This window comes from Anas platyrhynchos, chromosome 3 (assembly GCF_047663525.1).
Source record: "Anas platyrhynchos isolate ZD024472 breed Pekin duck chromosome 3, IASCAAS_PekinDuck_T2T, whole genome shotgun sequence".
NCBI classification, from domain to species: domain Eukaryota; kingdom Metazoa; phylum Chordata; class Aves; order Anseriformes; family Anatidae; genus Anas; species Anas platyrhynchos.
Window position 1 is genome coordinate 109,596,164 of NC_092589.1, and position 22,063 is coordinate 109,618,226.

The 22,063-nt window shown below is 40.2% G+C and overlaps 1 protein-coding gene across 1 annotated transcript; it reads right to left on the reverse strand.

The window, feature by feature from the left end:
* Positions 1 to 12,585: 12,585 nt before the first annotated feature.
* On the reverse strand, positions 12,586 to 16,958 carry RDH14 (retinol dehydrogenase 14). Its single transcript, XM_027455273.3, has 2 exons — positions 16,558 to 16,958; positions 12,586 to 13,342 (listed from the first exon to the last, which is right to left on the reverse strand). The coding sequence occupies exons 1-2, from the start codon at positions 16,918 to 16,920 to the stop codon at positions 12,725 to 12,727; spliced, it is 981 nt and encodes a 326-aa protein (XP_027311074.2). The 5' UTR covers positions 16,921 to 16,958; the 3' UTR covers positions 12,586 to 12,724.
* Between the last annotated feature and the right edge of the window lie 5,105 nt (positions 16,959 to 22,063).

Genomic DNA, 22,063 nt, shown 5'->3' on the forward strand with positions numbered 1-22,063 from the left:
ATTCTATATAAGCTCTTACAACACATTCAACAAAGCCATGACAAAGCCCTTAGCTCTCTCTTGGCAGAGATCAAATCAATAGTACAGCAAATAAGTTACTGAGTCAACAATGTAAATGGATTTCTTACTATATTAAATACCTGACTATTAACTGTGCCCTACTTTATTCTATTTCAATCATTTTCAGGCAATGAAGTTCCAACTTGCTTAGCTGCTTGGTTTCCCTAAGAAAAAAAAATATATATATCACAGAGTTTATTAATAACTCCATGAATGACTTTGCTTCTCTACTGTCTTCCATGCTGTATTATTTATTGTGCATAGGAACCTACTGAAACAGAGTTTCAGAATTTTAACAGCAGCAGCTGACAATAATTTATTTATTTTTTTTTTACAGATGGTAAAATATGTGGTGTTTTTTTTTGTTTGTTTGTTTGAACAAAATGAAGGGAAGATTGAGAGAGAGGAAAAAGTAAAGAATGAAAAAGAGAAAGAATTTTATTAGAGTCTTATGAAAACAGTTTGCCATGCATATTTTGTTTCAAAATATATTAACTGTAGTCTACCAAGATCAAATCAAACTACAGCATAAAAAAGAGTGCATGTTTTCTCTGTGCTCGGCAGGATTATTCAGATTTGTTGTTTCATCAGACATTGTTAACATAATAAATTGCACATGTTACACTAACTGGCCTTTGCCAACATTCCTAAATTAGTCTTCAAAGAACCATCTAAATGATCTTCCTCTAAAAAGGGAAGAAAATGCTGAATGTATGGCGTACTAAAAATAACAGAACAGCATCATAAATGTCTGCCTGCTTTTGCTAACTCAGTCTACCCAGATTCATTGCCGAGGTTCTGAAGAAGCAAACCAACAGGGATGTATTTGCCCAGGAAATATTTGTTTTAAGTGATCTCACCATGTTGACGAGATGCAAGATTGCTGAACTAAAATTGACGGTGGCAGAACAAACTTTAGAGAACAAAGGCTTGCCCAGATGGGCAGATGCTGAGAAACATTAGAGTGCTGCTGTAGTGTCTGAACCCCTAGCACAGTGATGAAAGAAACACTGTATGTGTCAATGGAGGTGATGATAATTAAAGCTAATGAGAGTAATAATAAATTCCCACTGTATGTGAGTAACAGTTCTTGCTCTGGCTCACCCCAACATCAGCTACCGTTTCAAATTATTCCTGAGCACAGATGCTTTTTGAGATGAAGATAGCAATTTAATTTTTTTATTTTATTTTACTTTATTTTATTTTATTTTATTTTATTTTATTTTATTTTATTTTATTTTATTTTATTTTATTTTAACGTTCACTTAAGTTCATATTAAAGATGGTTTATAAGTGAGAAGAAGTGCTCTTGTTCATGTTTGCAGGTAGATTTAGCTTGGGTGACTGAAGCAGTTATACTTGTCATTTCCACTCTTTCTGAAGTTACTGCCCTGTAGCAGTTATGGCTGAATAGAACAGGAATCCGGTCCAAAACTATCAGAATTCACAGCCTCATCTACAGCAGAAACCTGTGACAGTATCTACTAGCAAGCTCACCTGTGAAGCACAACTTGAATATGACATACTCAGCACTCTGCTTCACCAGCACCAATCTCTTGGAGAAGGTGAAAAGAAGTCATAAGACTCACCTTTAGCCCTTGCCTAACCCAAAAGCATGCATCAGTCAGAGTCCTTTTTGTTGCCTCCATTTGACAAGAAATTAATTATAGCTATATTTCAAAAGACACGTCCACACTGTTAAATAAAAGGGTCAGTCCAGGCCTCACGACCAAACACATTTGCATCTACATTGGTTATGCCTACCTCTCTCTAGCTGGGATGTCTTCACATTTCATAGCATTTAGTACTAGGTCCATGCACAGCTCTATATGATGACCTTATGGAAAAAATATACAAATGTCATTTTGTACGTGATTTTCAGATCAGTGTGACCAAAATGAGATCTCTGTTGCAGTATTCCAGTGTGCTTTTACAGCTTTAAACTTAGTTACAAACTCTAAGATGTAGAATGGGAGCATATAGAGGAATTTAAGGATACACAGCTGGCTGGAATTGTGTTAGAAAGCTGCATTAGCCAGCCTCCAATTTTGTCTACCCTCCTGCCTGGGGACCAGCGAATGTAGAACCTGTTAATTATTTCTTGTGTTGCTGTACCAAAGAAAGCACATTAAAAAGAGATTTTTCAAAATTCGGGATAGGAGGTTTTGTTCCCGTCCAATACCAACAATAAAAATAAAAATAATAAAAAAAAATAAAAACCTGTATTTTATCTGTACAAGTAAATTATTTATGGGTAATATTTTCACAAAAATACTTCTGAGATTTAGATACATAAGTGCCACTAGTAAAAGTCATCCCCAAAGGAGTGGAGTCATGTCATAAAAGCTGAGGTGTCGTTTCACCTAAGCCTAGTCTTGAAAAGTTGGACTTGGGCTCTAAAATAATCCAAGTGCCCTTTATCGTCAGGGGTGAGGTGTGAAGATATAAATCTTACCAGGCAGAGCAGTAGTTCAAAAGTAGGAATCTATAAGAAATGGGGCAAATGAAAATCAGAAGATGCTCGTCTCTTATTTGAGTATGATTTCACCTAACCTAGGTGACCAGATAAGCCCGTGCACCTGTCTTCTAGGTGTCGTAAAGAGATTAAGAGAAACATGCCTTTAATACTTTCACTGGAGCTAAAAATATCAAGATGTTGCTCTGAGAGGAATTGGGAACTCTTTGACAATACTACTGAATTTAAGTGTCAGGAAATGTCCCTGGTCATTATTCCTTCATTCTATTCATCAGTACCACAAGGCAGTTATTTTGGTCCCTGGCATGGTTTTGGCCTTTGCCAGCATTTTCCTAGACAATTCCCAAGTGCAACGGAAGTGTAATGACTTGCCAGGAAACATTCCGAGAAAGCAGTTTGGATGCAGACACCCTGTTCTGGAAGATAAAGAGTGTTCAAGAGCACAGATGCAGATTGTGATATTCCAGCTGGCCTTAGTGTCAGGGAACAGCCCCAGGCACATTTAAATTACTGATCGCCTTAGAGCAACAGAGGGAAAGCATTGAGAAGGACTAGGATTGCCTATAAATGGACGTGCGCTTAAGTATGACATCCAGTTCTTGTTTCCTCATTTTACAGAGGTAAAAAAAATGGATAAGATGTGGAGAAGAGCTACAGAAATTATCTGAAAACTTGGAAAAGGACCTTGCAGAAAGAGATTAAAGGGGTTCAGTCTGTTGAGTTTAATAAAAACATCTAGCGATGATTTCAGTGATTACAATGTGTGAGTATCACCACAGGGAGAAAACACAAAGCAGTAACAGCAACGCTCTCATCTTACAACAAAAGGCATAATGAGAGGTGATAGATGGAAGTGAAAGCCAGACAGACTTAGGGAAGAATCAAAACACACATTTTTAAGAGAGAGGGTGATAACCATTGGACTATGCTGCCAAAGGAAGTGATGGATTCTCCAACTACTGATGGCTTCAGATGTAGACTGGACGTCTTGCTAGAAGATAAGCTTTAGCCAAACTCAAATTGCTGGACTTGATGCAAGACTTACTGGTTTAAATTAAATGGCTTGTGTCATTCAGGAAGTCAGACTAAATAATCTAAGGGCCTTTTCTGGCTTTAAAAAATCTATGGATCTATAAAGTGCAACTGTGTAACTGTGAATTCTGGTCCAAGAATAACACGTTTTGATAAAATAAGATTTCCATAGTCCAGTGCTAGTTTAGCGTACAAAATTCCAAGTGATCAGACTACAGTTGTAAAATTGAAAATGAATAAAGCATGACGACATGGTGATATTAATAACAATACTGATTCTCCATGTGTTTACAGGGTTAGTCAATAGAAATTGCAGCAAAGTCAGTGGAATTTTAGCACTATAAAATTAGCAAGAGAAAATATGCTTCAGTTTTCCAGAACAGTCTCTGGATGTCATGGAATTAAATTGAAAAATCACATCTATTCTGTTAACACTTGGGGGAGGAAAGGGGCATTTTTTGGCTATGCTCGTTCCACTCAATTAAGGAGTGACAGGGCGCCAGCACAGGCACTGAAATTTGATCATCTACACTGTTTAATACTTAGGGTAGTTCTTGGCACAGCTTTGGCCCCAGCCAACTAACACTTTCCAAAACAGCTTTTTGCATCATTCAGGAGCCAGCATGGGCCAAGGACATTCATGGACAAAAGTGTGGATGTACCCATGCCTCTTCTGTGGTAGAACAGACTATGATAGCAAGAAAATTGCCCTACTATCCCATTTAGCTTGTGGATCAGGAAACAGGTTTAATACTTAGCAAAACTGGTCTTCAGGAAAACAACTGTTTTCCATTCCTTCCCCATCTCTGCTACTAAATTATCTGCAGTGTGTGTATTTTAATTTCACATGTGAGTTATAGTGGTCTATCTTTCAAAACATCTCAACTCTCCTTAAAATCAAAAAGGTAACTTCCAAAAAGGACAATTGCAAATTGAACCATAAAATTAACTTCCATAAGTGACCTATGAGGGTCAGATCCAACTGAAAAACAGAAACGCCTACAAATAAGACACAATCAACACTTAACTTTTAGGTTTTTAGATCTAAGAGTGGAATCCAAAGCCAAAATTAGAGAGCTTTCAGGCACACAGAGTTAGGTATTATGGAAAAAATCACTCAAAACAAACAAACATATTGAGAAGGGAGCAATTACATAATCTTGAGCTTAGAAGTGTATCTGAATACCAATCTCTCCATAGAATATAAATAAAAATAAGCAAGAGAATGCATCCATCTATTCATACCTTGTGATCAGCTCCTCAAGGTATACTCTTCTAATTATTTTGATTCCCCAAATGTCCATTCATTGCTTTTTCTTTCGTATTCCAGCAAGAGAAGGCAGTATTTAGCACTAATGTAATAATGAAATAGCTAGAGCTAGATTCAGCAGGAATATAAGTTTCATGAGGTCAGGAAGGGACCTTACAGGAGCAAATACAGTTATCATCAGGATAAGGATATTAACCTAGGGATGGATTCCCAATGCTCTGATCCCTGAGCATTGAGGATACAAATGTTGAATTCAGTGGACTGAAGCCTGAGTAGAACTGAGTGAAACCATGAAGAGACTGAAAAGGAAACATCAAGCTCAACTCAGGTAAGGAAAATGCTTTAAAAAATGCAAAGATAGGATGAATTTGGCGTATCCCTCTCTGAAACACTGTTCTAATTTTAAACAGTCTATTGTACTGTGCTGTTGATAGCCTTGTGTGAGCCATCTAAGGCTCAGCCAACGCTGCTGCATGATCAGTAAAGAGACAATGCTACCACACACAGGGTTATTTGGATTAGTGAATACCATACGCAAGTAAATCATCTGCCAGATGGCATTGGAAGAAAGCTGCAACTCTCTCACTTTCATTTCCACAGCAGCAAACAATATTCCATGTTTAAAATAAACTCTTCCAGATGAGTAAAAGATAAACGTTGTGGTGCTTTTTGTTGGTCTTCTCTTTGACTTCAGCTTTTTTCTTTAAAAAAAAAAAAAAAAAAATCATCTGGTTGGTTATATTAATGAAAAATCCCAATTTAGACCACCATAGTACAAAGCTGTCCCTCTAGGCAGCATCAAAATTCCAGGCTATTTACTGAACAAAAGGCAAAAATGAAATACAATATTTTCACTCATCAACTTCTGTCAACAGAACCCTTAAAAATGAACACCTACCACATTAAGCCATTTCCTGTCATTTTATAGGTTTTCCATAGTGAAGAACTGTGCTGCTTTGTTGAAACATGGTTGTTTTCACATTTTCTTCTGATGTTTTAATTTTTTTTTCTTTTTTTTCTTTTTTTTTTTCCCCACATAGCAGGTATCCAGAATTAATCAAGCAAACAAAACCCTCAGAAACTGAAAATAAAAATAAATGTCATAAAACGTTTCTAATTATTCTTTTTGATTTTTAGGGTTGCCTCCCTTGAATCTGTAAGCACATTATCTTTTATTCAGTTCTAATGTCCCAGGACCCTAGTCATAGCTTTGCTTCTGAGATAGAATTAGTTTTTTATATAATTTGGCCACTGCATAAAATGTGAAGTTATGTTTTTTGAAAATCTCTGCTTATAGCATAATTTTATGGACAAATACCTCCATGATGTAGACTTACATGCTTTTACAATGTCAGTCAAGATGCATCTGAAACACCTTTACGCCTCTGAAGATTTCCACTAGGGCAGACCGAAAACAGAAAATTAAATTGATGAAAAGATATCTTCTTCCACCTTCTCTTCAAATATTGTCGACACCTGGTAGAGTCTCAAGCAACTTGAACTACTATTGACCTCAATCGGTTAAAGGATCTCAGCCCTTCAGAATAACAAATGAGTGTCAACTTGCTATATTTAACCCATGGGCTACACTTACAACACTGTCTCTAGGGCTTGATGAAGTCTAAAATACTAATCTGTATACACTGGGGAAGGTGTTTCTCTCTATGAATGAGTATAAAAAATATTATCAAACCTACTCATTGCAGTGTAAGTAGGTTCTGGGCCTTCAGGCATGGCACTTGCCTTTTGGAGTTCATGACTCCTGTCTTGAAGCCTCTAGAAAGATCCTGACATCACTTGTCTCAGGAGTAGATGGGATTTGTTGAGTGGATGGTCATGCTGTGATTTAGGAGGATAATGGCCTAATGTTAAGTAAAGTTGCAACAAGACTCTGATAAACTGAAATAGTATCACTCATCACCAAAAAGCAATCCAGGTGCCAAACTGACACATGCCCCAACAGCTGCAGAGATGGGATGTCATTTTGGGACAGAAAAACAGATATTTATGGAGAATGTTCCAAGACATTTAATATATACATAACCTTCATCCCACCCCCACAACATAGTTTGCGAAGTATTAAAAAATAAAAATAAAAATGCCACACATACACAGAACTGCATAAAGCTTCATTCATCGAGCTTGAATGAGTCACCATCCAACCGACTATAAGAGCTCTGCTGCCCAAAGCTAAAGCCAGATCAGAATCAGCAAAACTATTTAGGTGTCTGACTCCCAACACTTTTAGTGGGACTAGAATTTCAGACTGCTTGCTTTGGCCTTGAAGCAATGGAAAGATCTCAGTACCTTGCTAAACTGAATATCATAGACTTCAAGGATGTGACACCTTTTGAAATTTTCATGGCTAATAAGCTATCAGTTCCTTCCCTATATTGTTTAATTAAGTTTTGGCCTTTTGTTTTGTTTTGTTTTGCTTTTACATTATTTGGGAAGAAATGTAAATGTAAATGTAAATGTAAATGTAAATGTTAAATGTAAAAAGAAAGGGATTTCAACCTTTTAGGTGGTTTGTGTGCCAGCCTTCCCCAAAATAAGCAATTAGGAAAGCATTCCTTTCTCCATGCTACGTAGGTCTTTTGGAATCAATTAAATATTCAAATCTAATGTCTCTGATCTGAATCCAGCTACAACAGGTGTGAGGCTGCTAGTGGTAGCTAAAGTGGTAAGCAAAAAGTCTAGAGGGAGGTTGTCATTTTCTGTTATGAGAAATAGCAGCACTGTTCTGGGACAGATCAAAAATAATAATTCAACTGTGTAGGCCTCCTGGATCTTTTTGCAAGTCAACTACCTTCTAAGTGATTAGTTTGGAAAAAGTTAAGTGAAAAAGGGAACAGGCCTCCCATTTTAAAATTATTTGTATGACTCTTGCAAGTTGTTTATTTTCTTTATAGCCTTAGGTGGAAAGAAATTAAGTATGCTTGAAGTGGGAAATATTCGCATTTTTAAGCAAAAGCATAATCATACTGCACACTCCCAGGGCTAAGGCTTTGAAGGCTGTGAAGCATTCACATAGTAGGAAGCTTAGGCAAACCAGGCAACCACTGAAAAAAGAGAAGAGAGCTTAAATACTTCTGGTTTTATTGCATCATGGAAAAACTGATCATTTATCTAATTAAGATGGAGAATTTTTACTGTAGAACTCCTGCTGGGTTTATGAGCTTGCCTGCTGCTTTGGCTATAGTGCCTGAAAGAGCAGTGTTGTCCCTTTGCCTAGGGATAGGTGTTGGCCTTTGTGGCAAGGTAAAGAGAGTAAATTAGTGACAGAATATGTCTTTTTTTTTTATTATTATTATTTTTTAACATACATAAGTCTCTCTTTACTTAAGCAGATATGGTATATAAATTAAATACATGCAACTGCAATTTAGCATGCTTTCAGAAACCTCATTCATAAGAGCTAGCTTGTAAGCTTGTAGTTAGGGGCTGGGACTGAGAATAAATAAATTAAAAAATATAAAATAAAATCTTCCCTCAAACTCTTGTTCTAAAGAGGAATAAATTATGCTGAAGCAGTTAAAAATGTTCCACTTAACACACTTGATGCCTGTTTCCCTCAATTATTACATGGAAATGTTTCCTTCCTTCAGCTGTGCCTGCAAGTTTCCCAGCTGCAAAAGCAGATAATGGATATGGCAACCTGAATAAAACTCGAGCACCTGAGTGCACCACTCAGACCAAGCCCAATGCCCCACGTCTCATCACACACCAAGTCCATGTGGGAGGCAGTAGCCCCTGTCATACCAACAGCCCGCTCTCCTCTCCCTTCAGTTCCTCAGTAAATTGTTCACAGCTCTTCCTGTCAGCCTTTCAAAAACAAGGGATTAAATTGCACCCGCACGTGTCCACACACACACTCGTGTACACTTTTAAAATAACCCATCTAGAGTATAGTTAGTTAGTCTGCAATGTTGCTGCAGTATGAAACTCAATCACTGAGAAATGGGGCCATGTGCAAGCATTTCTAGTCATTGCTGGGATGGACCTCAGGCTGCAGTGGGGAAAGTTTGCAAACAGGCAAACAGATGAATTGCTGTTGTGGCCCTCCGCATCTCAGCTGTGACCCCAAAAAGGCATTTCACCTGCAAAAAGCAAAAGGACAAGGGCTACTTTCTCAAGAGTGACTGTGCCCTGAACACATCCCAGCCAGCTTTTAAACCACCAGGGCACAGGTGCTGATCCAGCACAGCTGGTGGATCAAAAATCAAATGCTCAAAGTCTAATAATTTATGCAAGACGGATGAAGGTACATTTGGCTGTTGAAAGTGTTGGCTATGTTTACCAGAGACCTCAATAAAATCTTAACCTCAGATGTGGCCTCCATGCATATCTGTAACGTACTTACTAGCAGTGCAATCAGCCTCGATACCTACCTGTGAAAGCTGTTGTTTTGCATTTCCCTGGTCTTTACATGTTATCCCTGGTTACTGTCTGCCTCCTTCACCTCTTATTTTTTCCATGCTTAATTCTTAATGGAAAATATGCTTAATTTCAGAGTGATGGTGTTCATATAATGGTGTTCATGTGGTGGTGACAGTGAAGGGAGGCAACTGAAATGTGTCCTGGTTTTGACTTTACCACACCAGACAGCTCTGGATTAGTTTACAGAACAGTAACATGCAGAGCTTGCCACACCTTTCTGTAGGCACTGTAGTATTGGGGTGAAGTGTGAAGTTGTTGGAACAAGACACTGATCCCTCTACCAACCTCTGCCATTCAGCAGCCAATCATCACATCACAGATACATATTTGAGCTTACTAAGATCCTATGTAGTATTGTATTGTATTCTTTCTCAGCCAAAATGCTAATCTAGATTGAATCAGCAGCCCTAACCACACATTGAAATAAAGTCTTTGGTTTTGCACTTACATTTTTCAAGACCTGTTGACCTATGTGGTCTCAAATTCCTAGATGCTACCAGAATAACAAAAGCATCACATAAATAAACAGTAACAGCAGTCTCAAGAGAGTAATCAAAGCTTAGTCCACTGAGACTAAGTTAAATTCAACCTTGAAAGTGACAAATGTTACTGATGTTGAAAAAAAATAAAATTTATGTTTTGGTGCCAGAGATTCTAACAATCCATCCTTTCAAAATGTTTTCAGGCAATATTTTCAGGCATATTATATTCCATTAAGAGTATCATGTGATTACTCTCCTGGTCTGGAACAAGGACTTTAATCTAGATATGATTACAGGAATGTAATCACCTTCCAACAAAGGCTCTTATTTCTGCAATGTTTCAAAAGAAAAAAAAAACACCTGGTAGATGTATGAGGCATTACATGTTATAGAGTCATACCATACAGCTGGTATTTATTATTCCACATCTCTTGTCTGTATACATGCACCTTTGCTGTATTGAAGGCCAGGGTATATCATATGCTGATCATTCAGTCTGAAAAATATATAATCTTCTTCTGTTCAGGGCAGTTCTTTACCACAGCACTTCCAGACTTGTCATCTTCTCCATTCTCCACCTTTGCACCTAAGGCTTTCCTCTCAAGAGGCATACACAGGTTTCAGCACTGGAACAATGTAGTAGTATTAGTTCAGTATTGTTACAGTAGTACTGAGAACACAAACCCAAGTTTGGCTCAGCTCTTCTGCATCTTCACTCTTGTTCTTTGGCAGGTGAAGTACACCATGTTGTTTTGATTAAGATAACGCGCAGTTCATGAAAACAGTTTCTCATTTTACTGTTATCCCGCATTCTAGAAGTATTAATGAACTTTTAATTCTTTAGCTGTTTCAAGTGCTCTGCATACAGCTATTTCATAGAATAATATCAAACATTCAGGTTGGAAAAGACCTCTGAGATCATGTAGTCCAACCTTTAACCTAGCAATGAAAAGCCCACCACAAAGCCATGCTACTAAATTCTACATCTACACATTTCTAAAGACCTCTAGGGATGGTGACTCAACCACTTCCCTGGGCAGCCTGTTCCAATGCCAAACAACCCTTTCAGTGAAGATATTTCTCCTAAAACCCAACCTAAATCACCCCTGGCACAACTTGAGGCCATTTCTCCTCATCTTATCACTTGGTGGTTGGGAGAAGAGCCCAATCCCCACCTCACTACAGGAACTACAACATTCAACGTAATTGCAAAGTACAATGAGGTGTGTCCTGAGCCTTCTTTTCTGAACCGCAAAGTCCAGAGCAGAACAGCAGAACCTTCTCTATGCCTGTTACCTGTTTCCCTCTGGCATTACTTGAGAACTTTGATCAACACTCAAGAAAATGTTTTGACAGCACACCCATCTCTACACCTTGCCTTACAGTGAGCAGTACAAAGCTCAGCATGTTACAGGATCTTAGAAACGTGCTGAGTTTCATAGCATGTGTTGTGGTTTTCTGGAACACCACCTTCCTCCCCCACCCACGCCACTGGCCCAGGGCAGGACCATGGTGGCAAAGGGCAAGGACATGTAAGGCCACTGCCCTGTGCAGAAGCTCCAGCAGGGTAAGACCCTGAGTAAACAACCAGAGATAGGATCTCAACAACTGGGTTGCTACATGAAGGGTAGATCTGATATGTATTTACAGGTAAGTAAAAAGGGTCTATTAAATATGCCATGTATTATTAATATTGGTTTCCTTGAATAATATTTATCAAGATAAATCACTCCACTTCATTCTTCCATATTCTATATACTCTGAATTAACTGCTAGACCAGTTTATTTAAAAAAAAAAAAAAAAGCCATAAATGTCAGTATGAACCCATTAATTATATGAACTTCCTCCTCCCCCCCCCCAAAAAATAATTATAGCTTCATGTAATATCTTTTTTTTTTTTTAATTTATTTGAAGTTCATTTTATTTCTAACTCTGTGCAGCAGAGGGTCCCTAAACTGACACAGGTGAATCTTCTACCTTTGAAACAAAGCTACTGCATCAAGACCAGTGGTTGTATCTTCCACGATGAACGAATAAGTGCTAACTCTTTTATTTTAAAAGATTTTTTATTACAGATTCATTAAACTGTATGAGACATTTTCTTCTAATCTCATTACCAAGTTAAAGTGCCATCAGTAAAGCCAAACACACAGCAAGAAACATATTCTCTTCAGTTTATCTGGTTGAAGTCTTGTGAACTTTGCATGGACACAACTCATGACATGCAAAGCCCTATCGAGACCACAAGACATGTCAACTACATTTTTAATGAAACGTAAGCAGTCCACGTATCAAGAAATAGCCAGTTCATCATATGTGAAAATAAAAGTACAGCTTGTACAACAGTGTATACACTCAGTGAATGGCAGTTACAGTACTCGAAAAAAAGCCAACTTTGTGCTTCACAGCTAAACTGTATACATCTTAATAATTTTGTTCACTGAAGCATTTGGCTAATGACAAGTCTTTGAATGGCACTCAGGCCTAATGATTACAGTGCAAGATACCAGTAAAACTGTTTACTCCAGTTTTCGCTGTAATGGCTCAAAAAGACAAAAATCTTAGTGTCAGGATCTCTTCTTAAAACTGCTTTACAGGAAAAGCATTTCACCATCAACACCCTGCATTGTCCAGTCTGACTACGAAGTAGTAGAACATGACAAATAGGCATATACACTGCAAAACACAGTTCTGTTTAATATTTATTTGTAGAACATGAATTTCTGAACAGATTTAATCAGAAATATTCACACCCTCAAACTTTATTGAAGATTTTTCTTGAAAGACTGCACCCATTAAATAAAGGTTATTCTTTGTTTCAAAACAGAGTTCCAGCATAAACCACTCCTCTATTAAATCTGAGCATTAACCTGTGTTTCCACAGTATTTAAAGTGAGAATTACACCCTTCCAAATACATATTGCATAGTTATCTGCATTCCTTTTTAGCAGATACCCCAGCGCTTATTTCAATAATCCAACCATCACTTCACTGATATCCCACAACTTTCTTGCAACCAAGTCATCCATGGCTTTGGGCAGGAGTTCCTCCTCTTTGCAGTCCCCAAAATATTTCCCTGACACACCTTCAACCTCAGGAGAAGAGGCCAAATAAATAGAAGTTTGGGCTCCTTCCAGAGGTGTTTTGAAGAAAGCCCACGACACCAAATTGAACAGGGGTTTTGCCAGCAAAGGAATATTCACATGCCTGCCTAAATTTGTTCTGACAATCCCAGGATGAAGCGAATTGACAGTGACTCCTGTCCCTTCCAATCGACGTGCTAGCTCCCTTGCAAATAATATATTAGCCAGTTTACTCCGGCTATAACAAAAGCTTTTATTATAACTTATTTCACTGTTCAAGTCTTCAAAGTTGATTTCTCCGTATTTGTAAAGCTTTGAGGATACTACCACAATCCTGCTTGGAGCAGAATTTTTGAGGAGGCCCAGAAGAAGGTTGGTAAGTAAGAAGTGACCCAAGTGGTTTACGCCGAATTGCATCTCAAAACCATCCTCTGTCTTCATGTATGGACACTGGAATATCCCTGCATTATTTATCAGAACATCCAGCCTTGGCTCTTCCTTTAAATAGGAAAGAAAAACATCATTCAGTTTTATAATGCAAAACATACTATTATGCTTAATATTTCTCATTAGACACCATTAGAGGGAAATAACTTAATTTCTAGTTTTCTAAATTGCAACTTTCCAATAGTCCCTAAATTGTTACTGAAAAAAAAAAAAAAAAAAAGCTACCACTAAACCAAACATTTGACTCCAGTAGGATGCAGGTACATGAAAGCAGGTCTGTTCAACTTTTAATGTGTGCAGACAACACAACATCTGTTTCTCCGGGAACAGCTTTCTATAGGAATTCAGTGGTATTTTATCTTTGTGATGCATTTTGTTTTCCTCTAAAAAAGTAACCTCCTTATTATACTTGGAAAAGTAGACACATTCATGCATGATAATCGTTTATGACAAACCTCGGCCATAGGCAAGGGTTCTACCACACAAGTTATACAGATATAGAACAAAAAGCATTATCTCAAAGAACTAACGTCACTGTTGAAGAGAACCTGCCATATTGCAAGCCCATTAATTCGCCTAACACAAAAAGCAGCGTGAGTTTTCTTTGCTGCTAATTCTTTAAAACTAATGTAGGCAAGCACAGATCACTTCAGGTCATTTTGATGATAAAAATAGAGAATCTCAAGACAAATTTTATACCATTTGCCTTTTATTTGACTATCATTTGGCGGCAAAGATACAGAGAGCAAAACACAAATTTTCACTTGGCATTCAATTAATGATGGCTGGCATTTGACACCACAAAACATCAAGTAACTCAGCCTCTGGTTTCTGCAAAACTTCATGTTTCCCAGTGTTTCACATAATTACAAAAGCATGATCTGAAGAGCATCAAACACAATTCTCCTCACCCAAAGGGACATAATGGTATCTATCACTAATGTTACTTCAGTATTTTTTGAAAATAGGTATTCAGTATTTCAATACTGAAAATTCAGTATTGATCTGAAGAGCATCAAACACAATTCTCCTCACCCAAAGGGACATAATGGTATCTATCACTAAGCAAGAGAAGCACTGAACAAGTGTCTTACTGCAGATTTGCTGACTGAAGCGCTATTACTTCCTTTAGAGAACATTGTTTTAGAAACTTTTCACACCACCTGACCAGAGGATTCATTTCACAAGAATTAACACTGCAAGAAGGACTTCCACTTGTGCTATTTTCTGAGGCTCCTACATTTAATAATCTAGAGTAATGTGATCAACGCCAAGCAGGCAGCTACTATGACCAAGAACATCAGAGTACAAAACATTGCTTTGACAGGCAGTGCTATTCTTTGTGGCTTCTGAGCTTGCTTCCATTTTCTGCATTTTTCCATGGAGCCCTCCAACATATCCAAGTCATTTTTTTGCAATGAGGCTAAGGAGTGAAAGACGTAATCTCGCAGTTTTGGAATGGAAAGCTCACACAAAGTTAGGCTGTGGGAGTGCACTGTTCCCCCATCCTGACAATATTTAAGCCTTTTCACCCCCATCCTGATGATCTTTAAGTATTCTTCATCTCAAAACACACACAAACAACACAAAAATATCCCCATCAACCAAACAACCAAAGGAAAAAAAAAAACACAAAACAAAACACAACCAACTCAACTCCAAAAAGCAGACACAGGTTCACAGAAGACAAATAAGGCGAACTTGAATGTAACAGCTTCTTGAACTCACATTCCTTGTTATTCAGCTGCTTTGGGGATTATTTTGAAAATAAAACTTAAAATGCACCTGTGAGCAGCACTCTGCAAATACATTCACTCTCTCTTTCACTATCCATTTCTCATTTACAGGCATTTCTACTGGCTTTACCAATGAAGAATGGATAATAAATTTACATTTTTGGATATTCTGTACTACAGAAGATATAATTTTATAGGTTAAACAGTAAGTTTCTGGTCTAGTGTTTTATATCATTTTGTATACCTATTTGCACAAAATACTGAAGTAACATTAGATCTTATAACTAGATTCATATATATGATTACATATGATTACACAGAGCTCCACCAGAGCTCTTTTGACTTTTTCGGATATTTAAGTTTTACAACAGTTCTTTGAAAGTTAATACAATATAGTCTCTCTCCATTTTCATTTCCCACAACTGCACTTGAGCATCTTTCAATAAGCAGTGCACCACGTGGCAGAACTGACTATGCCTGGTTTCCTACAACCTTGTGTCTCATGGTTTGCACTGCTAGATGTGATGAGAGTCCCAGCTGAAGCTTTTCATTGGAGTGGAATGGCTCTAATGGTGCCTCCCAGTACTCTCTGGTGTCTAATTGTACTGTTGAACTCATATTGCAACATTTCCATCAGGAGAACTGACTGGATGTCTCTGATCTTAAACTTTTCTTTTTTTTTTTCTTCCAGGAAATTTGGAGAAAATATATATAAAACATCTAACCACTAAACTCAGCTACTGTTGGCAAGAGATGCAAAATGTGTGGGAGTCTGGTGTTGCTGAGAAGACAGCAGGATGGATGCAGTTGCGAGCAGTTCACTCATGAACCTTTACTGCTATGGGGATAAGGCTATGCTGTAATGTCAACTTAAAGGCAAATTAGTTCAGAACAGAAATGCAGGGTAAAAGGAATGTTTTACATTTCTCATAAAATAAAAAGTTTCATTTGCAGTACTAGAACAGCCTGAACAAATACGAATCATAGAATGGCTTGGGTTGGAAAGGACCCCTAAGATCATCCAGTTTTAACCCCCTGCCATGGGCAGGGACTCCACCCACTAGATCAGGTTGCCCAGGGCCTCATCCAACCTGGCTGATACCTCCAGGGATGGGGTATCCACAGCTTCTCTGGGCAACCTGTTCCAGTGCCTCAGCACCCTCACAGTGAAGAATTTCTTCCTGATGTCTACTTTAACCTGACCCTCTTTTAGCTTAATACCATTCTTCCTTGTCCTGTCATTGTCTGACTGAGCAAAGAGTCACTCCCCATCTTTTTCATAAGCCCCCTTTAAGTTCTGAAAAGCTGCAATAAGGTCACCCCGGAGCCTTCTCTTCTCCAGGCCGCACATCCCCAGCTCTCTCTGCCTTTATTCGTAGCAGAGCTGCTCCGGCCACGACCTTTAAGCTTCGAGCAGCCAGCACAGCGCGTCCCACTTATTGACACCACCCCGCACCCCCGGGCCGAGTGCGGGCAGGCGGGGGCGGGGGGGCTCCCCTTGAACCCCTCTACCCCCGGCAGGGCCCGTACCTGGAGGACCTGTCGGCAGAAGTCCCGCACGGAGCTGAGCGAGGCCAGGTCGAGCTGCCGCACCACCAGCTCCCCGCCGCCCTCGGCCGCCTCCCGCTCGCCCAGCTCGGCTCGGATCTCGCTGGCCGCCCGCTCCGCCCGCGCCCGGTCCCGGCAGCCCATGATGACCCGGGCCTTCATCCGCAGCAGCTCGGCGGCCACCGCCCGGCCCAGCCCGCTGTTGGCCCCGGTGATGATCACCGTCTTGCCCCGCATGGAGGCCCCGGAGCCGGCGCCGGGCCGGGCCGCGGGCCGCAGCCAGCGCCAGGCTGCCAGCAGCAGGCCCCCGCCTAGCACCGCCGCCGCCGCTACCGCTGCGGCCATGGGAGCGGGCCCCGCGTTAGGCTCGGCCGCTGGGCATTGTGGGGGTTGTAGTCCTGCAGGGGCTTGGTGAGCCCTGAAACCACCCGGGACTATCGCGGAATATCCCGAGATGGAGGGATAGTCGAGTCCAGCTCGCGGCTGCCCGCAGGGAGTTAAACACTTCTTCTGAGAGGGCTCCCAGCAGCGGCAATGCCACCACCGCTTGTAGGGCAGCAGCAGCCTCTGCAAGTTTTTGGCCCAAGCCCCAAGCACACTCTCCCACCACTCACAAGTGCCCACAAAGCAGCCACCATCTTCTGGAGAGTGACTGTGCTGGGTTTTCACATGCCACCTGACCTCTGTGCCAGTGAAATATTTTGTGCAAGTTCAATTTAGGCGCCCAAGTGCAGTGAGAGAGTGTGTCAGGACGACGTGCTGAGCCCCAGCCCATGCTGCCTTTGAGATTAGATTTCTTTCTTAGGTATTTCAGCAGGTGCTGTAGCTCTGGATCAAGACAGGTTGTGTGTCCAAGCGTTAAGACAGATGTCAGTACATGGCCAAACACGTCTTGCAACGTCTGTGTTGCAAGCAGAAGGGATGGACCGGGTGGGGAAGTGTTACACAATTCTTTGTGGTGGTGGCTGTTCTGGCAGCTAGCCTAGGGTCTAAACACGCCAGCGAGCTGACAGGCTGACCCACTGAACACTTGCTTCGAGGACCAGCTTCGGCTGAGTAATATCACCTTGGAGGTAGCCTATGGGAGGTAACCAACTTTTGTTGACCTCAGGTCCAGAGCTGTCTGTCCCATCCAAGTGTGGTGGAAGAGGGGCTGCTTGCAGAAGGTATGAGTACATACACTCACTTCACAACCACAGTCACATTCACTGGTCTCTTAAATACTAGTACAGGTTCTAAGTCCATCCAGTTTCTATACCCAGAGACTCAGGCACCAGCCCTGATGCTGAGTTTTCCCAGATGCTGGTCTCTTCCTGTGTGGTGGCTTGTCCAACTAGAAGTGTACTAGTGGTTCACATACACATACTGAGGGGCCCTCAAACAGCTGGTCTGTCTGGTAGCTGCATCCAGACTGTCTCTATCCATTTGGCATCAGACCCTCAGGCCCCTTGGACCTGTGACCTTGCTCTCTGATGGCTGGCACTCAGATCTCTTGTCCTACTTACCAGCCGGTCCAACTGGGAGTTCCTTCATGGTCCACACACACATGCTCAGAACAAAGAGTGACCCATAAAGAAAATAGAAACAGTATTTGTGAAGAAGATATGTCAGACTGCAGTGTTGAGGTACAAACTTTGGTCAAACATGTTGACAAAACACCTGATTACCTGTGACCAGTCCCTTTTATCCCTCTCTACTTCTATTTTTTTCCATTTTGGCTCCTCACTCCACCTTGCTTCCTCTCCTTCCCTTATTATTGCCACTTGCACTTACCATCTTATAATAAAATTTGTGCAGCCCCCAAATTCTCTCTACTCTCACCCACAATTTTCTTTCCACCTGCATCCCATAATAAACCCTGTACCCTTTTAGACAACAATTCTCCTTAGTCTGCATGGCATTTGAGCAAAAAATTATTTGCTTGGTTCATACTAGCAGGTTTCATACCAGGAATAATGGTTGAATCATTCACCTTTGATGACCTCAGGAGGAGCTGTGTGTTCTCTTTTTCTGTGATTAGGTCAGTTGGGTTCCTTGGCCCATCATTGTTCCTCTGATCCTTGCTGGATTTAACTTGATTAGATGTTAGATAACCTAACAGAGCCCTTCCGAGGAGCTGAAGCAGATTGCAGGTGACATAAGGTTAGGATACAGGTTCCTCAAATGCAATTAAGATCTGAGAAAGACAAAGGGTGTTGTTGAAAAGCCTTAGAGCACTGATATTTGAACTGCTTCCTTGTTGCTTCGCAAGTAGGTGTTACGAACATGGTCATTACTTTCTCCTGGAAATGTACAATGGCACTCGTAGTAACATTCTTTTAGATAGGCTGTTCTCAGTAGTCAATGGAGTCTTACAAAGCTGTCAGATTGAGAGGCCGGCCTATCAAATTTAAATATTAAAGGATAGATGACTTTCATATCCCTACTGTGTTTTCAGAGATGAATGAATATTGTTTCCCAGTGAGATGTTCTTCCGTATGCTCTGCTCAGAGTAAATTATATCTTTGGAGGTGTTGGGGCCATGCTAATGATACTGCCTAGTGACCTTACAGCCAAGGACTGTGAAAAAGGGATGGTGGTTCTCAGTGAGGTGCCAAAATAAAAGAACTGGAAAATTTCCTGTTAAATGAAGAGATTCATCCTGTAAGAAATCCTAATGGATGTCAAGGATCCTGCCTGGGTCTATCAGTGGCCAATTCAGCTTTCAGTGCAAGGATATCATTCTACATAGGAGCTAACTGGTCATAGTGATCAGAAGCTGCTTATCAAGGCAGGTACATTCAGATGTACAAGACATGTACATTCAGATGTTATTGGTTCCCAAAACTACTAAGCAAGGTAACTGAAAGTTATTTCTCTCCTAAAACATCCACCTGCTTCACTGCTTTCTCTACCCATCTATTGTGTTCAAGGAGATGGATGTGTTCTTTTCAGTAATACTTCAAGTCAGTGCAGGTTACAGGTTCTGGCAGAGGCAGAGGAGACCATGTGGAGGTACCTGAAGTACCAGTTGCCAGTTTCTTTTTCATGTGTCTATCCAGTGTTATAAACAAGCTGAGGCTGTACAGTCCAGAACCATAGGACTCTTCTCTATTCCCCTGTTGAAAACTGCTGTGCTTTTAACTGTGACTGGCTTAGAGTAATGAAATGCTGGGGCATAAATTCATGGTATCCTCATAAGCATGAGAAGCAAGTATTTTGTTCTGCTTTGGTTTGTTTTGTTGTGGTTTGGAGTGCAATTCTGGACAAGTCTCTGAGGTGTGTGCTTTCTTTTAGTCTACGTCTGCAAAACTAGAAATCCCTTTCCTTCAGTTCCTATCCCATCCCATCCACCTTCAAAGAATTTTCTTGAAAAATTATTATTTTGGTCCACTAGCCAAAGTTGTGCCTTGGAGCTGGAGACAATGAGTAAAATGGGCAGAGACCATCTGGCAGGCCTGTGTCCCCAAATACCCAGGTCAGTCTAAAGAGGCACTTGCATGAAGAATGAGACACTATTAACCCAAAATGCTGTCAGCTGCATATGCAAAGAAGCAGCCACCATGCTTGGGGCACTTACCTCACAATTAAAAGACAGTAAGTAACTTGAATACACATCTAAGTGCATTTTGGATAACTAAACTTAGGAGAAGTGACTGTGGACCTTGATGTGAACTTCTGGGCTTTAAAGCTGTTTTGAGTTCTAAGACTAAGAAACCTATTATATATTTCTATGACTAAGAAACCTATTATATATACGTGAACCTTTTCTCTATTTCTCTTCACACATGCTTCAGTGCTGTCAAGACTGACACTGCATAAGATAGCTCTCTATCACTGTGTTTGTACAGATCAAAGAAGATGAAAGAACTGGAAGCTCCTATGTCCTGGTCAGCATGTTTCATTTTTTGCTGTAGGTGGGTTGTTGATTGGAAATAAATTTAAGCAGAATAGACTAGATGATTCCGATTCCTATTTATTCACCGATTTACATGCTCACCCTGTGAGGCATAAGACACTGACCTCTAGAGTCCCACAGGGATCAAGGCTCCCATTAGCCCTTTTCAGTATTAAACTTCAGTTGCTATGTTCAGAGAAAGTCAAGTGCCAGCAACATGTGCACAGCATACATCCTTTATGGTTTTTTTGCACCCAACCATCACATCTATAGCTCCAACAATGCATGGGTGAAGAATGGTTGATCATGCTTTGCTTCAACAAGGCAGGGCCAGTCTTCCTGAAGTTTGTAGCCATGCTTTTGTGGTGAAATACAGATGTAATTTATACTAAACAGCTAAGGAATATTTTTGGATGTCTTGGCGAGCTGATTCTGAGCTCTCATACAAAAACATCTGTTAATAACTTTTTTATAATCTCCATTTGGCGAAGTAACTCTATCCCATCCTGGCAGACAATGACCAGGCTGCAGTTATTCATTTCTTCCTCACCTCCTGGCTGGGCTATAGAAATGTGATATATTTTGGGCACAAAGCCTTTAACACTTATGAAATTCCAAGTACACCAGAACTCTGCAGTACATCCCATCAACAAGACAGGCTAGTGTGAATACATAAAAACCTTTCCAATGCTCCCAATTCAAGTTTCATATGGGATCAAGGCTTTCATCTTTGTTTTCAAAGAACATTGGAAACAGTTCTTCCTTCAAAGAACTTTTCAAAGAAAAGATTTAAAAGATTGCCTAGGTTTCTGGGAGGGAAACCACAATGAATGCAGTGAAGCTTTCTGCAATAACAGGACAGTTCATCTGGACAGAAGACACCACACTTTCTCAGAGGCTAACATGAGATTCTGGAGTGAATTCCCTCAGGCACCACAGATCACCACAAAGCCTTCACCATCAGCTACTCCCACTGCAAAGCACATTCTTTTGGTTTTGTCTCTTCTGGTATAAATACACAGCAACAATGAAAATAAAGCAGGACACTTGTTCCACTGGGGAGGGAAAGAGAACAAACACCACCTGACAGATGTTAGCTGTGTCATTTGGAAGGCACTCAAATACGTGGATGACACTGAGATACAAGAACTCAGCACAAAAGAGGTAGGATAGACATATGGTGTAATTTTACCCAAATTCATGTTGCAACAGAAACCTGTCCCCTGGAAATTCATCCAAGGTTGCCAAACTTAGTCAATGCAGATCGCAGAACAGCTGTAAAACCTAAATGAATCTAGCTAAGAAACAAGTAGTTCCATCAACAGTGGTATTTCAGTGTAGATCCTCTGTTGTTTTAAAGGTATGCTCTAATGCTTCGTTCTTCGCCTCAGTCAAGATACTCATAGCATCTCTGACTTCTTTCCAGCTCTATATTTACATAAAATCTGTTAGAATTTAAGTGTCTTTGAGACCTCTCACTCTTATGGGCTGAAAGCAGTCAGTTCTGGTTCTACCTACCTCAGAGAGGGAAGAGGCAGAGAGATACTGATCACACAAATTCATTTTGCATAGGAAATTATACTCAAATTTCTACATAGACAAATGACAATG